The following is a 21,310-nucleotide window of genomic DNA, read 5'->3' as shown; positions in this document are numbered from 1 at the left end:
CCGTTCGCTCTGCTCTTTTTTCAACCCTGTTTAGAGTCGCGTAGCGATCATGCGTAACCGTAGCGCGAGGCTACGGTGTGTTTGTCAGCTCCCATCACCGGCAAATCTCTACGATTCGAATCTTGAACCGTCGTCTTTCCGGATCATGCGATCGATCCGGAACCAATCGCATGCGACCCCGCCTGCCGTTTCGGCGAATATTTAAAGGCCCTCCCTTGGCGGAGTGAAGCTCTTCCGATCAGTTCTGCGAGTTAAGACGTTAAGACAATCGTTCAAGTAACACGTTCTCATTTTATATATGTTGTTTGTTCGCGACAATCACCGCACTTTCTTGAAACATCCATTCGCCATTTCTTTCGAGTCGCAGACGATTCTGTTTGTTCGCGTCGCGATCCGTGATTCTTCCCGCGTCAAGATCTCCGACGAACGCGTGAAGATCTCCGTCCGCGGCGGCCCTTGTCAAGGTTCGCACAAGATCTCTGTCGCGCTCCAAGGCAGACCCTCGCACGCGCAAGATTTCCGTATTTCGATCCGTCGGCGATTCCAATTTTGAATAAAGTGCAGTGTGAAATCAACTCTAAATTCAATCTGTCTCCCTCATTCTCACGATCCATATCATTGCCTTCCTCGCGCGCTCAACTCTGAGCGGTTCCAGCGTCAGGCGCCTCCGACCGTCGGTCGACGCCGAACAATGTGAAACACATAAATGAAAATGTTAACTTGCAAAAGTTAACTGATCAATTTCAATAAAAAGAACATAGAAAAATAACTGTTTACCTTGTTATTTCATCGATCTTTTACCACTGTGTCAATTTGTCAGCGAGGGACAGATTCAGTTCGTGAAATGAGGGACAAAATGTTCACCATTTCAAAATAATTTTTAGCTCCTCCGTACTAGAAAGCGAGAACGAGGAAATCTTTCGTCCAACTCAATATTTGAATTACAATTTGCTGAATGAGAACGTGAAAGCAACCCTTTCACTTGGGGATGAAAGTCGCATTTGCCCGAAAACTCTCGGAGCTGCCGTAACCAGAAAAACACAGTAGAATAAGTAGCAAGGGATCGAACATTTTGTAAGAACTTTCTACCTACAAAATCGACAGGTGTCACTCCAGTACTTTCCCGGGGACTGACATCTCACTGCGTACGAATATTGCCTTGGAAGCGAAAACAGAAGGGTAGGTACCCTTTAAAAATGAACCTGGTAGACTGTTTGTGGACCAGTCAGTTTTAAAACGATAATTAATGCTTCGAACAATCCAATTGCGACTGCGGTACGTTCATAATTAAACCCAACGGTGAAACAAAAAGAAACCGCGGTCGATGGAACAAACAATCGAACGCAACTTCGCGGGTCAGTTCTCGTAATTTCACCGCATTTCGAAGAACTCATAGCCACCGATTAACAACTTCCTTTAAACTTCCTGACAGAAATTAATTACGGAACTTCCCGCCGTCAATAAAACAGAATTTCTGCGAACAGTTTCGCTCGGCGAAAAACATAGGAAAAATTGTTTCCTTCGACCGAGCTTCAAACGATGCGCTCGCATAAAGACATCGGACACCGGACGTGACGTTACGTTCCAGAGGGGGTTGCTATTGCAAGATAAATCTGCGCCGGCTTTAGAAATCAGGACGCCGCGCCGCGTGCACGGCGATGGCAAAAGAATGTGAAAGGGACGATCCGGAAGTTTTTTCGCGCTGTCGCAGTTTAAAACATATTAGTCTCGGTAACAAATTTAATTTTCCAGGCGGCGGGCGCTAAAAGAAATTCGAACTTTGCGCTCGCGTATCTTTAGATACCTTACAAGGGAACACATTCAAGTGAGTCCGATTTTAATCAAACTATTCGGAGAGTCAGTTCTTTTTCAAAGTTGGGGGTGAAAAACATATTTTATTAGACAACTCGAAAACCAGTAAAGTTGGAGGAATGGTATAAATGGCAAAAATGTGTATTTCTTATAAGTAGATTGCGGATTTTATGCATCTTTAGCAATTTTACGACATTTTTAAAATATTTAACGACATCAATGTATTAGTTTCAGCTTAATAGAATAATTAAAAGAAGAATACAATTTTTATTTGGCTCCCGTGTCGTGCAATCAATGCAAACATCTTTTATTTTGCATAAAGATCCGCAGTCTAGTTATATAATAAGATCTGCGGAAACAAAACATCATTCTTTCTTCTCGACTTATTTTTGTATGTAGACTCACCTCCTAGCGGTTTGTGCCGGCAGATCTGCGACACCCTGTATATTGGCTCGCTAACAAGTTTAATTTTCCAGGTGGTGCCCACCGGCGTTAAAATAAATTTGAACTTTGCGCTCGCGCGTCCCTCGGCGTGTCTCTCGCGAAAGCCGTCACAGTTCGTCCCCGGGCTTTTTATTGTTCTCCACCCTCTATTCTGCGTCGTCAGTTTTTCCGTTGCCTAGTTGCAGTCGTCGTCGTTGTCGGTGTCGCCTCGTAAAAGGGAATTCGTCCATTGTTTGTCCTAGAATAATATTTCTGTCGACGGGCGAGCAAGCGGCAGCTGGGTCGCGCCACCGGCAACCCTTACGTAATTTCCGCTACCCGATTTCCACCCCCGCGCTCTCGTCTCATCGCGACACTTCCAGCACTCCGGAATAGTCGCCTCGACGTTCGACGGGGCCGCATTATCGGCGAAATTCTATCGTGAAAAATACTGTCGACCATCCGGGGCTACGACGAACTACCCTAAACTGCGCGAGAACGGCCGGCGATGTGGCGTCATTCGCGTAAACCAGCGCTACGGTTATGGATGCCTACGATTTCAACGATAACAACGAGCAATGAAATAAATGTTAAATGCTTTCGGCGCAGCGGTTCGATCGTTTATTACTAATTATGAAGCAATTTTGCTAATTATCAAACAAAATCAACGTTTCGATTCTAGTTTGGATTCTTTTCAAGAATCACGTCATCAAAGTATAGTCCTTGACGAACATTTTAAAAAAAATTCCAATTAAATCGATGCAAAACTGAGTTGTCGGCAGATTTTTGTCCAAAAAGATCGGTTTCTCGCCCACTGTGGTTTGCGCCGAAAGCATTCAACATTTATTAACAGCAAATACGATCGATAGAAGAAACATATTAAACAATGAAATATTTTGACTAAATATAGAACGCCTATATGTAAATTTACATCCTCCTTGCGAAGGTGTAATAAAGGAAACTCTTTTGTAGCTGCATATCGGCGAAACTTCTAATAACATTTCTAACTCGAAAACAAGTTCTGAAAAGCGCCGTAAATACAGAGCGGAGGGTTGGGAACGAATCTATACACTTCTGTTCTGATGTAACGCGGCCTCGCATTATAAAAACCTGTCAATGCTGCGAGTTTACGGTACAGTTCAAGTTTGAAAGAGCCCCCGAGGGATCGAGCTAGCGCGATGTCGCCGGGAGGCGGGGAGCCGGTTCCAAGCGATTTCCGCAAAAACGTCAGCGAGCCTGGCAACTTTAAATTCTACCATTAAACATTTACAACGTCTTCCCTGAAGCTGACTACCGCGGTAGAACGTCGGACTTTCCGGTAGAAAGAGTTCTAGACGCAGCAGCAGGACGAATGTGAAAGCCGTCGGAAGATTTCGCGAGGAGTGCCCGGTAGAACGAGCTCTCGTCAATCGCGCGGATCTATTCAAGTTTTGCCGAGGACACACGGGTATGCACGCTCTCGGAATCTTTTGGAACGGGCCGCACATTTTGTCGCGAATCCATGTTCAATGAAACTTCGATCCTGTTAGGTCCGTTTGTCGTCGGAGGACGAGGAAGAGGAACTTTATTCCGAATTTGTTCGTACATACCGTGCAAACAAACCGGGCAGGATCGGATCTCTGCGCACGACAGTTTCGGATTGAAAGTTTGATTTTATGTGATTGTTCTGCGGCTGTGCGGTTGTTTCCGCGATATGGGGAAACGCTTGACGCAAAAGTTTCGAGGCCGCGCGGTTCTCGCGCCGCTCGCCCCTTTGTTGTGTCATTTGCGACGCGTTTTTATTGTACGGCGATGATAAAGCTGCGCTCGTGCTCGCTCGACGGCATAAATAGACCGACTATCTGGCACGTCTGCGTTTCATCAGTTCGAGCAACGCCGCGGTTTGTCTCCGCGTTATTTTCTATAATAGTTTCCCTATAAAGAGGCTGCGCAACGATGTCGCCGCCGCCGTATACAAGGTGTGATCGAAAAGAAACAGGACACTGTGTGTGTTGCCTTGCGAAGGTACGTGTTTTTGTAAACTTTGTATTTTTAACTCAAGATTTCCGTCGCGTCAATCTCGTGGTCAATCTCCATAGAAATTGCTTAGGCAAACATGGTCGTAATTCGTAACTGTCGCGATTGATATACTCACCAAGGTATATTACAGGTGTGCGTGAGGGTGAGATATCTGGCACCCAACTCGTACAGCATCCTCAGAACTGCCAGGCTCGCACCAACAGCGTGGCCGCCTTCCACCCCTATCAGGCTCGCTAATCTACCCTCCTTGTGCGCTCTCTCTATACCTGAAATGAAACGCGTCATCAGTCCACCTGATCATCCTTGTGTCCTTTAAAGAGCCGGACACCGCTATAGTGGTCAGGGACAAACTTGGGAATTTCGCGTAACATAGTTGTGGGGTCAGTGTGAATTACTATCTAAAATAACTTGATATCTATTAGTTGTATAAAAAAGCGATTTAACGATTCATGTAGCATTTTAAGGGACGCATCGACTGAGTACAATTCGATTTTTCTACACACCATTTTTTTCTGAGATATCAAGGTGACCTTGAGGTTTTTTTAAAGCCGATATAAATATTTTTAATACTATACTTCCCAAAAGAATTAAGGGATCACTTGTGCGAACCCGAAAAGGAACTTTCGATGGAAATGAGGTAGAGCAATGAAATGTTTTTTAAATTAAAGCTGAAACTTTGCAGAATATGGGAAAAATAGGGAGATTATAGTACGAACGTTTCTTAACGTTGAAAAAATTCGTTGAACATGTAGAATTTCAAGTGGTTTCTCCAGAACCACGCACGGAAAAAAATTGTTTTTAACATGCTATATATCATTTCCCGTAGAATTTTTCACACTGATTACAAATTTTGAGACCAGATTTGAAGTCAGCGTGAAAAAATCTACGGGAAATGATATATAGCATGTTAAAAAAAAATTTTCAATTCAATTAAAAAAAAATTTCATCGCTCTACCGCATTTCTATCGAAAGTTCTTTGATTTTGAATCGAGTTTGGTCCAAGTTTTCCATTGTGTATTCAGAGATGTCAGACAGCAGCTGTACGTGGCGTGCTAATTTCTGCGAAGCACTAACTTCAAACACAGCTGCCATAGATTAAAAATTATCGCAGCGAGTTCATGGTGTACTCCATAGAATCGGCAAAATCTCTGTTCAATCTGACCTTCGGATCATGGTATTACGATCATTTCTCGCCGAGATATAGCGAGTTAAAGGAAAAATGGAAATTGTGCATTTTTTAAGCATATTTTCAGAAACACTTGGTATATCGAAATGTTAATGCAATTGAAAAAACAGAAGGAGTGCCTTAAAGAGAAAGAAACCCTCTTTCTATTGCTTTTTTCCACAAGTTCTACGATAATTTTTTCGCTATCTGGAGTTAGTTAAAGTTAAAAAGCCCATATTTACTTCAATGTTGAATAACTCGATTAAAAAAAATCGCACAATATTCAACAACCACACAATTTACACAGGAAAGATAGCCCTTCAAAATGATATTAACGCGATTTATCAAAAAAATTTGTTGCTCCCCGTGTGATGTTCCAAAGTTGCACAAAATTTTTGTTAACCGTCAATGTTGTCTTCATCTCGCTACAACTTTGTAAAAAACCACCATAGCAACAATTTGAAACGTATGTACGTTGTTTCCGAGGTAAGGACAAATTCACAGCTACCTATAATATCATCACCTTAAATTGACCTTGGAAAATCCTTTGAAAATATTCAAGGTTGTCTAAAAAAAATGTGTCATGAGAATATCAAAATTATACTCATTCAATGCGTTCCTCCATCTTCATAATTCATAATTCACGTGATGTCATACTGTGTTAGACGAGCCTGTGGCGACATCTCCGAGCGGATCTGGACACAAGACCCAATAATTGATACTCCAGTGACCATATAAGGACAATAGGTTCGCATAGCGCACGCTACACAGGAAGACAACGGATCAGAGGACTTTGTAAGAGCACTCCAAGGAATTTCAGACAATCCAAGGATCTCGCGGTCTCTTAGAAAGACCCTCGAGGGAATTCGTGGATCATAGGAGCCCCATAAGCTCCGTGGAGGATCCTCGAGGGGACTTCGGAGATCTTGGAGATCCTAGATGCTGATGGAAGGGGTCCCAACGGACTCTGCCCATTCCGGGAAACCTAGAAGACGTTGGTAGAGGCCTTCGAGAGACTTAGGGAATCTTGGAAGTCTTCTGAACCCAAAAGTCCTGAGGAGAGCGGGGTTTTTGCGGCGGGTCGTTGATGTGTGGGGTCTAAACGTAATTCACAGATTGTCCACTGGTTATATTTATTAGAACCGTTACTTGATGTGCAATTCTATTACTTTCATATTATAGGATACATATCTTTGTAGCTAGCATTCTTCTATCGATGGTATAATGCTAGGCAATCAATAGTTGACGTAGCTACTGTAGGCTGTCACAGAGCCACCGTACGAACGCAATAATAATTTACAACTTGCGCTTACAATTGTTTCAGCTGTTATCGCATGTAAGTTTATTAATATTTGATTCGTAGTTTAGAAAGCAACCTACCTCAGTTTATTAAAAACCTACTGTAAAATCGGTATTGCGGTTTGTACTGTTTTATTGAAATAACGTTGGCCCCCATTTTGCCACCGAGATTTTCAGATTCGTGATTTTGGAAGACTCCAGATTGAAAGTAAAATACGGGTCGACCGCCGAAAGTTATCAGTCACTTTCGATCGGCTCGGTTTAATTAAATCATCGGAATTACCTGTGGGCACAGGGCGTTATCTCGCGGATCATTAATTACGAGACATAAACGGAGCTTGATTAATGCCGACCGAGCGATAATGGCCGCCGCGGAGTGCAGGCTTTCCAAGAACATTGTTGGCCACTCCGAAAATCCTCCTTGCGGAGCGGGTATTTTGTCAGTATTTAGTCAGCGCGCCGCGAATTCGATTCCGTCCGGCGTTTAATCGTTTTAATCGAGCCGAGCCGTGTAAAGGCGGGCTATTGGGCCGCGTGAAATCGGATTCGCGGGCTCGGTGTCGTTCAGATTCGATTAAAACACCGCGTACAAATTGCGTTAGGTTCAGCGCATCCGGGACACCGATACAAGGATCTAGCAGCTGCTATGTGTGCGCCGGGTGGCCGGCACTCGCGTTTGTATCGGTCGCAGCGAGCAACGCGGAGAGCCTACCGTCGAATTGCCATTTGTCGCGGGGACTTGAACTTTTCCGCCTTTGACCGTTTGCGATCGAGCACCCCCTCGAGTTCGCGTTAATGGAGGATCTATTCTGCGGTCTCGCGAATTCACTCGCGGCCGGAACGACAACCACGAATTGCGACCATGAAGCGACCCTCTGCTTCCTTCGATCTATCGAAACTTTCCGCCGTTGAATATCCAAACGTAATTCAATATCGATGTGCGCCGCGACTTCGGTAATGGCTCGCTAACTGCGGCCAACCGATCAGGTTGTAACCACTAGCGAGAATCCGCACACAGTCCGTCAGACAAGTTTTCTTTCTTTCTTTTATTGAAGCTCAAATTTAGACCCTTAAATGTGTCCATTTCACTTTACAATGTGGTATTACAATGTTACAGGATGTAATTATAATTTAAATAGATAATTTACAATCTTTGAAATACGATTGAATATAACTGCAGGCCTTAATATTAGGTTCCGCTATGAACATGTCAATATTTAGGGGTAATCGGTAGCCCATTTTACATAAAGATTCCAAAAGTTTGTGCCTTCGGACGTCATATTTTTCGCACTGCCATATTAGTCCAGTCAACGAAAAGCTGTAGATGGAAATGGAAGGAACACAATTTTTAACTTTGGGTCTTTGTTTGGACTATTTAGGAGGTAAACATATTAAAAGTCCCCGCTCCTAGGAGGTGAGCGGGGTGCAGGGGGCACGTAGAAGATCCCCTTTTTCGGTTTTCCGCTTATATCTCGGAAATTATGTCTTCTAGGGATAAGACCATTCTATACAAAATTAAAGCTGACAAAATGTGCCACAAGATTCATTGGATTCGGTTTTTCGCTATTTCGCATAGTTTCCGAGATATCCCCGCTCAAAGTTCACTAATTGTGCTGAAAAGTTAGCTAGTCAAGTAAGGCAAAAATTTCTTTTTCACAATTAGTGAAGTTTGAGCTCGGATATCTCGGAAACTATGCGAGATAGCGAAAGACTGAGTGCAATCAAGCTTGTAGCACATTTTGTCAGCTTTAATTTTGTATGGAATGGTATTATCGCTAGGACACATAGTTTTCGAGATATAAGCGGAAAACCGAAAAAGGTGACTTCTACGTGTAGCCTGCTCACCTCCTAGGAGTAGGGACTTTTAGTACGTTTACCTCCTAACTAGTCCAAATAAAGTCCAAAGTTAAAAATTGTGTTCCTTCCATTTCCCTCTACGCCCCCCTTATGAGCATTCATTGACTGGACTATAGTTATAGTAGAGTATTGTCTCCGTAATTGTCGCGAAGGTCTCTACCGTAACTGTCCAAAATTTATCCCCAGCACATGAACCAGAATGAAAAAAAATTGGTAACCAGCGAATATTTAAACAAATTTCCCGTAATGTGAACGCAGTCTACCTTAACCGCGCAGAATTGCTTCACAATTTGTATCTCTGTCAGAATCTCCAATAACGATTTACCTCGATACTCCGGTCACCTGTCGCCGATCCCTAGGATGATTAATAAATGAATGTTGCAGATCGCGGAGTTTCACGGTCGAGCAGTCTGTCAACCGAGCTCAAACCACCGGAAACGCTCAGCCGCAGTTAGTTGACTGGTCAGTCGCGAATTACGTGTTCCGGGCATGGCGAAGGCTGCTGTCGCGGCGATTCTACCAAACGCAAGAACTTCGCCATAACTTCGCACTCCGCGACTGTCGACGAAGTTAGCTCGGCGCGTTCGGTTTCCGAAGACGCTTCAGCACACGGCGAAGCAAATCGAGCGTGTCCCGGTGCCAGTAGCCATTTGTCCCGACTTTAATTTCCACGAGACTAGCTCCCGCCGATTACGCTGCGTTAAGCCCCTAATGGAGGAACAACCGAAAAAGGAACGCTGTCGATGTACCTCGATTTAGTGCGCTCGCTGATTTATGGTCTGCCCGGATTGTAGTTTCGCGGCTGTTCCAGAGTCTACGTTTTCCACGTTCACGGTCACGTTCGAAGCGCGCGGCGATTACGGTGCCCATAGCGGTCGCCGAAGTTTCAACGTTATCTGCCGTTTTCGACCACGGTTTTCCATTTCTCCAGGAATTTCTGATCTTCCCGCATTCGTGCCGTTCCCTTTATTCCGCGCGCTGAATCGATAGCTTTGCGCTCGTTCTGTAAGCCGGAGTCGTCAGGTCAGGGGAATTGACTCGAATTGAGGGGAAAAAATTACCCTTTCTCTGCCAGTACCGGATTAGTCACGTGGCATTGTGACACACGCACGACCTCACACTTTACATATACAGTAATTCTTCAATCGAAGTCCCAGCACTCGTGTTTTGAACGGACAGTAGCGTAGAGAGGCTATTTTTTTATGACTGCATCTACCGCGCCGACCGCGCCGAGACTTCAATCGACGAGCCGAACATAGAGAAGGACAGAATGAAATAGGATCGCGTGGCCGAAGCGTGTCGCCGTCGCCGGCACAGTTTAAAGGCACGTGCATCATCACCAAAGTTGTATCTTCTTTATTTTCCATTATTTTTTCATGGAACTTTCACCAACATATTCGTGGCATTTTTCTAATGCAAAATGATACCAAGTACGATATAAATTCAACTGTATTTAGTGGTTTAATCGACGATGAAAGTTTCGAACGCAACGATGAAGAGCGTATGGGAAAGAAAGAGACGCCGGCACAGTTCAAAGGCCCGCGTTGTCGCTGTCCTTCCTTGCTCCCGAAACTTTCACCGTCGATTAAACCACTAAATACAGTTGAAATTATATCGTGTTTGGTGTCATTTTAATCAGAGAAATGCCAGGAATAAGCTAGTAAAAGTCCCATAAAACAATAATGAAAATTCAGAAATTTGAAAATTCGATTCACTCGAGGTCAACTGCAATAGAAAATAAAAGGTGTATTTGTAGCGAACGCATGGGGGATAGCGTCGTGGAAGGGGAAGGTAGAGTGAGGAGACAAGTTTTAATCTGGCGACTCTGGTTATGGGTCGCAGAGCTCTCGGAGGAGAACGTTCCCGTCAGTTAGAAATCAAAGGGACGCACGGTCGCGGGAGCATTGTAAACAGGAGCACAAAGTTCGTCCTCCATTGCCATAAATCTCTGCCCTCGAACTCTTCGGAGCTTCCCGAACTATCCCTCCATGGAACGCTGCGAAAGTACGCTTTACGTTGAAAGTTTCCAGCAGGAAACGACGATTGGTCTATGTAAACATATCTACTTTGCCCGTTGTCAGCCAGACATTTTCGTCCGACTTGTTAACTGTGGATCGTAAACAAAAGCTCCTCGATCCTTGAGTGCGTCTTCGAGTTGTACATATCCGGGTTAGTGGGTTTTTACCTCGAGCTGGCAGCGGTTATCGATGGTTGGAGTGGGTCGTAGTTCACGTTATTGGCTATTGCCGATTTGTATGTATCTCGCGGTTTCCGGCGATAACGGAGAATTATAGCGAGATATCGGACTTCGAAATCTTTACACTTTCGCTCTGTCGACCAATGACAATTTACGGACGTATAAAATGAGCGGAATTTATTCCTGCATTTCGTGGAGACTCTAAAATGAATTTTTATGTATACCATATGTGGATTTTATTTTTATCAATGAAACTTAGGCAATGTGGAAGCACAATACATACAATAAACGTAAAATGACAGTAACAAGATATTAGTAATAAAACAAAATGTATCAAATAAAAATATTATAACCTAATTCGTATGAATTTTTGAAGAGTGAGGTTCAAAGAATATTTTAGCACCCTTTCTGTACATATATACAGTTATTCTTCAATCGAAGTCCTGGGTCGCCTATCTAATAGAAGTCAGTGCCTACTCACTCCGCTGCCGGCCAACGCTGCGCCGCGCCGCACTATGGGCGAAACCGACGAAATGTGTGTCAAAATCAAAGAACTTTCGATAGAAATGAGATAGAGCGATGAAATTTTTTTAAAATGAAAGCTGAAACTTTGCAGAATATGGGATAATTATGGAGATTGTGGTACGAACGTTTTTTAACCTTGAAAGAATACGTTAAACTTGCACAATTTTAAGAAAATTGTGGTTTTTCCAATTCTACGCTCGGAAAAAATTTTGTTTTAACGTGCGACACATCATTTCCCGTAGATTTTTTCACGCTGATTTCAAATTTGGTTTCAAAATTTGTCTACGACCTCAGGATTTTGCAAGAAATGGATTTTTGTGAACACAACTTATGAAATCATTTTTCCGTTGAAATGATTTGGTAAGCCACTAGTTTGACGGAATATTGTATTCTCATATATAAAATACATTAAAAATAATCATAATGAAGTATTTGAACGTTTACTTAAAATCAGCGTGAAAAAATCTACGGGAAATGATGTGTCGCATGTTAAAAAAAAATTTTTTCCACGCGTGGTATTGGAAAAACCACAATTTTCTTGAAATTGTGGAAGTTTAACGAATTATTTCAAGGTTAAAAAACATTCGTGCCACAATCTCCATAATTATCCCGTATTCTGCAAAGTTTCAGCTTTCATTTGAAAAAAATTTCATCGCTCTATCTCATTTCTATTGAAAGTTCTTTGATTTTGACACAGATTTCGTCGGTTTGGCCCATAGTGCGCCGTAGGGCGGCAATGATTGATCTCGACTCGGGTATGTCGGTGTGAACACCACACATTGACTCGAGTGAATCGAATCCTCAAACTTCTTAATTTTCATTATTGTTTTATGGGACTTTTACTAGCTTATTCCTGACATTTCTCTGACTAAAATTACACCAAACACGATATAATATCAACTGCATTTAGTGGTTTAATCGACGATGAAAGTTTCGGGAGCAAGGAAGGACAGCGACAACGCGGGCCTTTGAACTGCGCCGCGACGGCGACACGCTTCGGCCACGCGATCCTATTTCATTCTGTTCTTCTGTATGTTAGGCTCGTCGATTGAAGTCTCGGCGCGGTTAGACGCAGTCATAAAAAAATAACCTCTCTACGCTACTCTTGTCAGTTCAAAACACGGGTGTTGGGACTTCGATCGAAGAATTACTGTAATTGATTCAAACAAGAACTGTAGAAATGAGAAAGAATTTTCTCCGGAGAATTCGTGCGCTGTCTGAATGGTTATCTCGATAGAGCTGGTCGAATGTAAAAATGTTCAGCGACCCGTGCCAGTGAGATAGGTTGAAAGGCAAGTGGTTTGGCAATCAATAGGAAATTCATCTTCGACGAGTGTGTATAGTCATGACGTATGGTGTTCGTCGAAGATTTCGTGGCGGCGAGCATGCCCGATATTCTTCGAATAGCCGGAGCCCGTCCTATTCTAGCGGTGGCCGGGTCTCCATTCAGCGAAACGAAAATTTCTCCTCGAGATGTCGCCGACAATAGCCCGAATTCCATCAAAGCGCGGTGCGGTTCCATTAATCGGTCAAAAGGCGGACGTTATATCGGCGAGAAGCAGCTCGCAAATTTTGAACAATCGTTCCTTTATGCGCACACCGGCCGACGACGACGCGACGGTGGTACTACATACGTAGAGATGGTGGTTGCCACCACGCCGCGTATTGCATGTCTGTTTACGTATGCATGTGCATGCCGACATGCAGTCGCCGGGTTTCGGCTTATCGAACGCGGCAGAACGGTAGGTATGGCTTGACATTTTTCCATTTCATCCGGAATTTACAACCGGCTGCATCTTCCCGGGGCTTTTCCTCGACGAGACGTTTTCTCATCAGGACGGCAGCCGTGTCGCGCGGAATCGGCCGAATTATTACGGGCCCCCGTAAAAAACCGTGCTGGGGGTGCTGATTGCAAAAATCGACGGAAAATCTACAGACGTGGGCGTGGCCGTTGAACGTTCCTGTATTCTAATATTTCGCGATGGTATCTAGGCGAGGACAGTCGAGTTCTGGAAAACTGACACCGGTATAGATAGAACTCGCTGCGAGGCAAGAATACCAGAGTAGCAAGAATACATTCTTGCTATTCGATTTTCCGAAAGAACGATACTGTCGGGGGCCTTTTTTTTATTAACTCGCGCGCTACATCCGTCGTTTATTTTTCACGACACGATCTCCTTTAAACAAGGTTCCATTTAATGTCGCAACTAGACCTTTATTCACTTCTTTAAAAATGCCTTCAAAAAGACTCGCGAAGTACAAGATTTAACTCGCAACTAGCGACCCGTCTTCTGTCAGACTATTTTGTTTGCAAGTTATCTTGTTATTGGGTTGGCAAATAAGTTTGTTCGGTTTTTTAGAGTGGAATACAATTTTTTGATACACAAGATAAATTTTAATCAATTATATATTGGCCATCTTTCCATCAACTTCATTATACCGCGTTCGTAAAACGTCTGGGGCTTATCGGCGAAAAACCAATCCAGGTGGTTATTAACGGCCTCTTCCCTGAAGGTTTTCCCGTTCATAGAGTTTTGTAGCTACCGGAACAAATGATAATCAGAAAGGACTAGATCCGGTGAATACGCAGGATGAGGCAAAACATCCCAGCCAAGCCTAATCAATTTATTCCGAGTGGTAAATGACGTGAAGCTGAAGCAAATTATAGTGGTGAATCATTGGCTCTAAAGAGAAAGGGTAGGTACTACTGCCCTTGCGTCACTTTAGTGGGAGTTTCTAAAGTGATAAAGCCCGCTACTCGTTAAGTTATTCTCCCAGCAAATTACTGTACAATGAAAGTAACATATCAGGGACAATTAAATGATTATTTGGTTTCTCTGAAAACATTGATTGTGAAAGGCCATTCAGAAGAAATTCGCGGTCCGCCCGATTGTTGTCGCAGCTGCAGCGCCTGCAGCCGCCCTTTGAAAATTATCACCCGTTTTTATCGCGTAACAAGGTTCCCCTCGTTTCTTTTCCTCCGTTTCTTCGTCAACCTAGCGACTCCGTCGACGAGACGCAGGTATCGAGTTTAGCCGAGAGATAGACGATCAAGGGGCGAGCACACAGCGCTCTCCTTTTGTGAAACTATTTGCTCTTTTCCCTCGTTTCCGTCAATGTCGTCGACTCGTCGCGGCGCCAACCTGCTCGCTTTTTTACCCGCCCCGTTTCGCTTCGATTTACCAACTTCTTGTCATCCTCGCGAGCTGCGGCGGATTACTGGTTCGAATCCGAGTGCTGTATCGACGCCGCAATCATCGCCGTTTCTGTTGCTGTCGTCTTCGAAGTAATCATTTTTCAATCCTCCACGTAGTATACCATTTACGGAGAGAGAACAATGCCACTCATCGTCGGAATTTCTCTAGAGATGATCATTCAACCGTATTTGATCTCAACGAGAAGCTGAAACTTCGCGAAACGGTGAAGCGTAGAAAGTTTGGTGCTGCTTACAGGGTTTTAATAAACTGCTCTTTTGACGTGAATCTGGCGATCAATCTCGGAAACAGCTATTCAGATTGTTCGCTACATTTATTTGCAAATTGTTGTGATTATTTGCAGTCGTTTTAATTTTTCATCTGCCCGCGTTCAATTTCAAGTGGAAGCTCAAATTCCTCGGTACGCTTGAAACATCAAAGTACCGAAAGTTTGGTGCCGCTTATCGGGTTTTAACGAACTGCTCTCACTTTTCACGATGTTAAGGTATAGAATTGAGTGGAATCAAACTATCAAACACAGTCTAGTGAAATAGGTAACTAAATACTTTTTATTGTAAAACGGCTATGTATAACTAACTATACCAGGTATGTCCTGCCTATACCGACTCTCGTGTCGAACTGAACAAATTCGCGTCTCGCGACTCGATCGTCGCTTCGGCTGCTGATCGTCTTTTGACCACTGATCGTCACTTCGAGGTGACACACACCACCATACATCACACATTACATTGTAACGGCATTCTTGGATCCTGAGTTTTCATTTCAGGACTGTTTTATTTCAACACATGAGAATCTGGCAGTTCCTCTCTGAAACAGCTATTCAGAGTGCTTGCTACACTTATTTATAAATTATTGGAATTATTTTTCAATGAAATGAAGTAGTAAAATGAAAATGACGCCCTAAGCATTCTTTAGAAAGAGCTAATTGAAAACAAATGTGCTTGCAGAACCACGAAGAATCAAGGGAGTAGGAAAATGGTCGGATCTCCAGAACCGAAGGGAAAATCGCGAGCGGAACTTCTTTTGCTCTCCGCCGGAACTTCATTTCTCGCGACGACTTCCTCCCGCTTCGAAAAACAGCGTTCACAATGCCTTCGCGTAAATGGAGGCTAAGTACGAGCCACAAAATCTGATACTTTATCCGGCGTTGATGCTTTCAAGTCATCAAACTTTACAGCTCTTTCCGAGGCTTGCTGTTCTAAATTCTAAGGGAATTTCCATTGGGGAAGGGCTGCCGGGAGGATCGATCTGTAGATCATCGTTCTCGATGGCCCTTCTCGAACACAGCTTTTCTTCAGGGCGCTTTCCCATCAGGATTCAAGCGAATCATTGCAAAATAGGTGAGCCTGCTGGTTCGGAAGTTGCTCGTTACATCCAGAGGCTGATGTCCGCTTCCTGCCGGCGGAAGGCGTCCCCTTTCACCGGTTCCAATGCACCCTAAAATCTCGAAAGAGCTTCTACGGTGACGATGATGACGACGATGGGGGAGGGGGGTTGGCCCGATTTTTCCACGACGTCGACGTGGCTTTCCATCGCACTACTTCTTGGCGTTCATCCAGGGACAAGTGACGTCGAACGGCCAACCGGAAGCAAACACGAGCCGGCGAAGTCTCTTCGATCGAACATCCCCCTAACGTCCGTGCGTAAATCCCGGCCAGTGGCGAACGAGAGAGAGAGACGTCCAATTTATTTTTCGAGGTCCGGTGAATGGAACAAATTTGTGCCGGCACCTGCCTACTCGCCGTCGAATAACTTCCCGACCGATACCTGTCGTCCACGTCCTCTTTGACTGATCACCGGTCCTCGGGGCTGGTTCTGATAAATTGTTGACACATCCAGTTCCACTACCAGTTCATCTCCATTCATTTTTTATCTTTTTATCGCGTGCAAGAACGAAGCTGTTTCGAATTCTTTCACGGTTCGAGTGCTTAAATAGTCCTTCACGGGTTTGGAAGTAATTGTCAATCTTTTTTGCTGGAAGCATTATTCTTTTATAGTTTATCCAGTTCTCAAGACAGGGGTGTTTTTAACGGATTCACAGTTGAGGGTGCGTACATGAGTTCATTTAAAATACGACTGCGTTTCTTTAAGATTGCTGTTCCAAATCGTACCTCTACCTCTCATCACCAATATCCGAAATCGCCGACAGCCCGTAAGCGTCCCCGGAATCGCAACAGCGCACATAAGGCCAAATGCTTAAATTACGACGACAAAAATAGAAAAAAAATTTTCTGTAAACTAGTGACAAATACCATCATAACGTACAGCTTGTCAAATCTAGCTGTGCGGCTGAATGTCCCCCGCAAGAGGAAATGATGAAGGCAACGATGATCAGGAGCTTGATGACGACGCTGATAGTGATGATAACAATGAGGATTTAGAATAATATTCTTATTGGATATTATATCTCACTAATAAAAGTACAGAAATAATTTACTGTGAAATTGCTTTTTCATAATTAGAATAGTATTGACCCTTGACCCCAATTAACCTTAAGTAGCTACTTTTTTCCGAAGATAATTATTAAACAGTCTTCTTATAAGTATTTCTATATATATATAACCAAAATATCAAACAAAATCTTATTTTATATTTTTGCCGTCGTAAATTGTTAATTTGGCCTTATGTGCAGCGACTACAAAACCAACGAGAATCAGAAGTTCCCGCGCGTCGCGAAATTAATTAAATCCGAGGAAGGCGCGGCCGAGCACGCGGCGAAGCTTCTTTCTTAAAAGAACGAAAGAGTCCGAGCCGGGGGTGTCTCCGGGGGTTGTTGAAGGGGAATGTTGCCCGGCGGGCGTGCCAGCAGCCGGAGCAGCCCCCCCCCTCCCTGACATTGGCATTCCGCCAGGAATTCTGCCGGTGTGTAACGTCGGCCGGCCCATTCTCGGAACAAATAGAGGATGGTAATTCCCGACGTTCGTCGACCTCGAAAGCTCGATTTCATATTCTTCGCGTGTGAAACTCCCCCGGCTCCCGGACCGTATTTCCCGGTGATCCTCGCCAGCGGTCGACTCCCCCGAACACGGTGTTACGTCCTCGAGAACTCACCGACTCGCTTGGAGATAGATCTTCCTCGAAGACGCTCGCGCGAGTTGCACCCTGTTTACATTATATAAGAGCTGATTAGCAATTAACGTTTCCGTGTTTGAGTTGCGGGACAAGCGGCGCCGATTCCATTAAACAGCGACTACAGAGCCCGGTGCAGGAAGCAAGTGATACCTCCTGCTCGCGTGTCGTTCCTCTTCCACGTTTCCGCCCGGCGACGATTTAATGCCGAGCTTCGAACGATTCATTCGACGCCGACTCGAAACGAAACGGGTGGCGATCGCCGGCGGTACTCCGCGGCTACATAAATTTGTTTATGGGCAAACAACAGCGACAACCGAGATCGATGCCACCGACACACAAAGCAGTCCCAGTGAGTGACGATCAGGGCACCTCGAAGAAGAGAAGCAATTTTCTTGGTGAAAAGTACTATCTCTAAATGTCTACCATTAAAGTATTCGTTCTAATTACAATTCTTGGTAAACTGCATTAATTTTTTCATTTTCGAGGTTGATTGACATTTAGGAAGCAATACAAATTTGTTAGAAATCGATATATGAGGAAGTTGACTTTTTAGCTAAATAACACCAACTTCTTCGATCCGGACTACTGTGCGCCGGCACCCTTAAGATACGGAGGTAAGAGACAAGACATCTGCGTTGATCTGGAGTGAACGCTATTCTCGGTACTCCAGCGCGGAATCCGTGAAAGAGAAACGGGAGAAATCGTCGCGTAAATGCGAGCGAGTTGAAAGGAGTAGAAATAGGGGATGGACAAAGGTGGGTCGCAAGGAGAATAGCCTACCTTCCGCTGTAGTAACGAGGATCATGCTTTCAGGATGCTTGTTGACCAGCCGTCGAATCAGGTCGATCTGCTCCAGGGCCAGCTGGACCGAGTCGAGATACTGCGAGGAGCACGGCACGTAGGCGGACCAGAACTGCAACAGTTGCAACGACGAAAGTTGAAGTACGTAGTACCACAGGAAGCTATAATACTCGCGGTAGAATTCGCGCGAAACCTTGCGAAATCTAAAGTCCAAGGGGTTAGCGTGACCGCGTGTTCTAAATAATAGCAACTTGCTAGCCGCTGATACGGTTTCCTCGTCCGATTATTATCGGACGGATCTCGAGTAAACACGACGCCCAAAGGGCTAATGGCGGCGAATGGGCGATTACTCATCCCGGTTTTCGACGGACAGAAGTTTCGAAATAATTAGGGGGGGGGGGGATATTAGACGAGTGTCTCGGATGCCGGGAAGGCGGCACTGCCGTCGTTTTGAATTTTAAATGACGGCGATATCGGCGCTCATAAATCACCGAGTATTTATTCCCTCGGCTGGCAGTACGCGCCACCTAAAGAAATATATATTCGGTTACTCCGAGTAAATTAAACGGACGTATCAGATCCCAGGATTAGACGGGCGGCCCGTGATATTTCATTCGATTTGATACCGGCGAACGTGAGCACGCATAAAAATACCCGACCGGGTGTCGCGTCGACTTTATCGTTGTATTAACCCTCGCACACCCGCCCGCCTGAGAATTCGCCCCTATTCCCGTGTCGTAATACCGCGAAATGTTTGATTTCGCCGGGATTGTGTCGCGACCGTGATATATATTCGTTGTGAACCTTATAATTGCGGGTACATATAATGTAATTCGTTTTCGTCAAGTCGCGAAGGCAGAGTACGCTAATGGTGCTCGAGGGCCTTAAAAATATTTGTTTTCGTTTTTCTTTTTAGAAATCTCAAGGTCACCTTCATCTTTCTTAAACGGTGATGATAGTCCCCTTCATTAGGAATTCAGTGACTATAATTACTCATGGGTAGACTGCGGATCTTTATGCGAAATAAAAACTGTTTGCATCGATTGCAAGACACAGGAGCCAAATAATGGAGCGAAAATAATATACGGATGTCCTTAAATCTTTTTAATATGTCCACGGCTTCAAATTGTACGTAACCATTTTTTGTCATAAATGTATAAAATCCACAGTCTACTCATGGGCATTCAAGATCAGATTATAGTAAGTATTATTTCTTGATCTAAACGCTTCATATCATTTGCATTCTGAAATCGGACGTTTCATATGCAGCAACCCAACATTCGACTGATCTTCGTAGTTCCGGGCAAAAATCTTGACAAATTAATTGCAGCGTTCAGCGTGTCGCTAAAGAACATTTGCACACTATCGATTGCGTTTCAGTTCCGATGTTCACCGATCCTGCGGGGATTGCACGATCTCAGGATTTTTTAAACTGCCACGATTAAGAGACAATGCGCGCATAACTTGCGGACGGTTCCATGAGAGATATTCCTCTTTTTCCAGATGTCTCGTTTGAATCCAGCTTGGTTGGAGTTTTAGGTCAGACGGTTTAGAAAAACGTGACCGCGTACGTAGGTGTCGGTGTGTGTTGGTCGGTGCAAGTTTTCTTTTCTTTTCGTTTCACCCGAGCACTCGCGTTCTCGCCCAGCGGAAAATCGAGCAGCGGTCGCGGTCGCGTTTTAGGTCAGACGTTCGCGAATGTATCCCCCCTCCTTGTGCAATCGACTTGCGACGTTCTACTTTAAACAGCATCACGCCGGATCTAGTGGCCGGCCCTCTCCGCCCCCCGCCACCTAACCCTAACTAATTCTGATCGCATAATCTTTTCATTTTATTATATATAGCCGTCATACAGCATTTGAAGTAGTAATGGAAAAATCATGCGATCAGAATTAGTTAGGGTTAGGTGGTGGGGGGCGGAGAGGGCCGGCCGTCACCCTATATAGAGTGACACTGTTCTTTTTTCTACCTTATCCCCACAACGTGTTTACAGTTTACACACAGAAAATAAACAGATGCCGCCCCGAAACAGGCTTACGTTGCCACGTAGAAATTTATTTGATTTTTGAAGATAACGGAACGTTGCTCTAGAAGGACAAATTCTATTTGGAAATCGTTCTTTGTACAATCTTACATATGGTGCCATTTAAAAAAGTCAAGGTGACCTTTACTTTTTTACGTAAAAAGCATTTTTTCAGATTTAAGAATATGCGAACATGTAGCTCACCAAATACTGAGAAACTTTTATCTAAAACATTTTTTAATTGCACTACTGGAAATGCCTAAAAAATGGTGACATAACTTAACCTGTATATAAATGACTTTGTTTGAGAAAATGTGTAGGTTGCGAACTTAGTTGCCAACCTAATATAAATATATGTATACATATAATGGCAGAGAAAAGTAACTAGAAGACTCTCAGCTATACGAATGGCGTTCGTACAGTTGATAGTCGCTTGCCAAGGGAAAGATTGAACGTATCCATGTGCGAGTGTACACTGACGAATTTAACTCTCGAAAGTAACTCGCGGTAATTTTACTCTGAGATGGACAAGTACCTTAACAGCACACAAATGGAACATCAGATAATTCTCTGCAACGTAATTACAATTCCGAGGTATCTTAGATTCCCGTGGCAGCCTCGGCGACAAGCTTTTTCCCGGCAAACTGGTGTTCAGGTTTACCCTTCTGCGAACCCATGTCTCGCGACTTAATTCACCGGCAACAATTTTTCTTCCTCCCGCATCTCGGTCCTTTGCCGACTTCATTACCCTCCTGTCCGGAATCTTTGGTGGCGGGATTTTCTCGGGACTTTTCTCGGGACAGCGGCGCGGCGTGAACTACACAAACATCCCGCTTTTTGCGCGAGCTAATTGCAACGCGACGATAATTTAATCGTGGTTGGCTTCCACCTTTGAATCCGCC

General features: G+C 44.2%; 1 protein-coding gene across 2 annotated transcripts in view; it reads right to left on the bottom strand.

The window, feature by feature from the left end:
• The window catches only part of LOC143213635 (dipeptidase 1), a 146,505-nt gene that overhangs the window by 66,928 nt on the left and 58,267 nt on the right, over positions 1 to 21,310 (bottom strand). For both annotated transcript variants that reach the window (XM_076433695.1, XM_076433691.1), the window contains 2 exons: positions 18,365 to 18,497; positions 4,370 to 4,520 (listed from right to left, as the gene is read on the bottom strand). In XM_076433695.1, coding sequence (XP_076289810.1) covers positions 4,370 to 4,520; positions 18,365 to 18,497 — 284 coding nt within the window. The remainder of the gene's footprint in view (positions 1 to 4,369; positions 4,521 to 18,364; positions 18,498 to 21,310) is intronic.

Source organism: Lasioglossum baleicum, chromosome 1, assembly GCF_051020765.1.
Source record: "Lasioglossum baleicum chromosome 1, iyLasBale1, whole genome shotgun sequence".
NCBI lineage: Eukaryota > Metazoa > Arthropoda > Insecta > Hymenoptera > Halictidae > Lasioglossum > Lasioglossum baleicum.
This window is presented reverse-complemented; position numbering and strand designations above follow the sequence as displayed.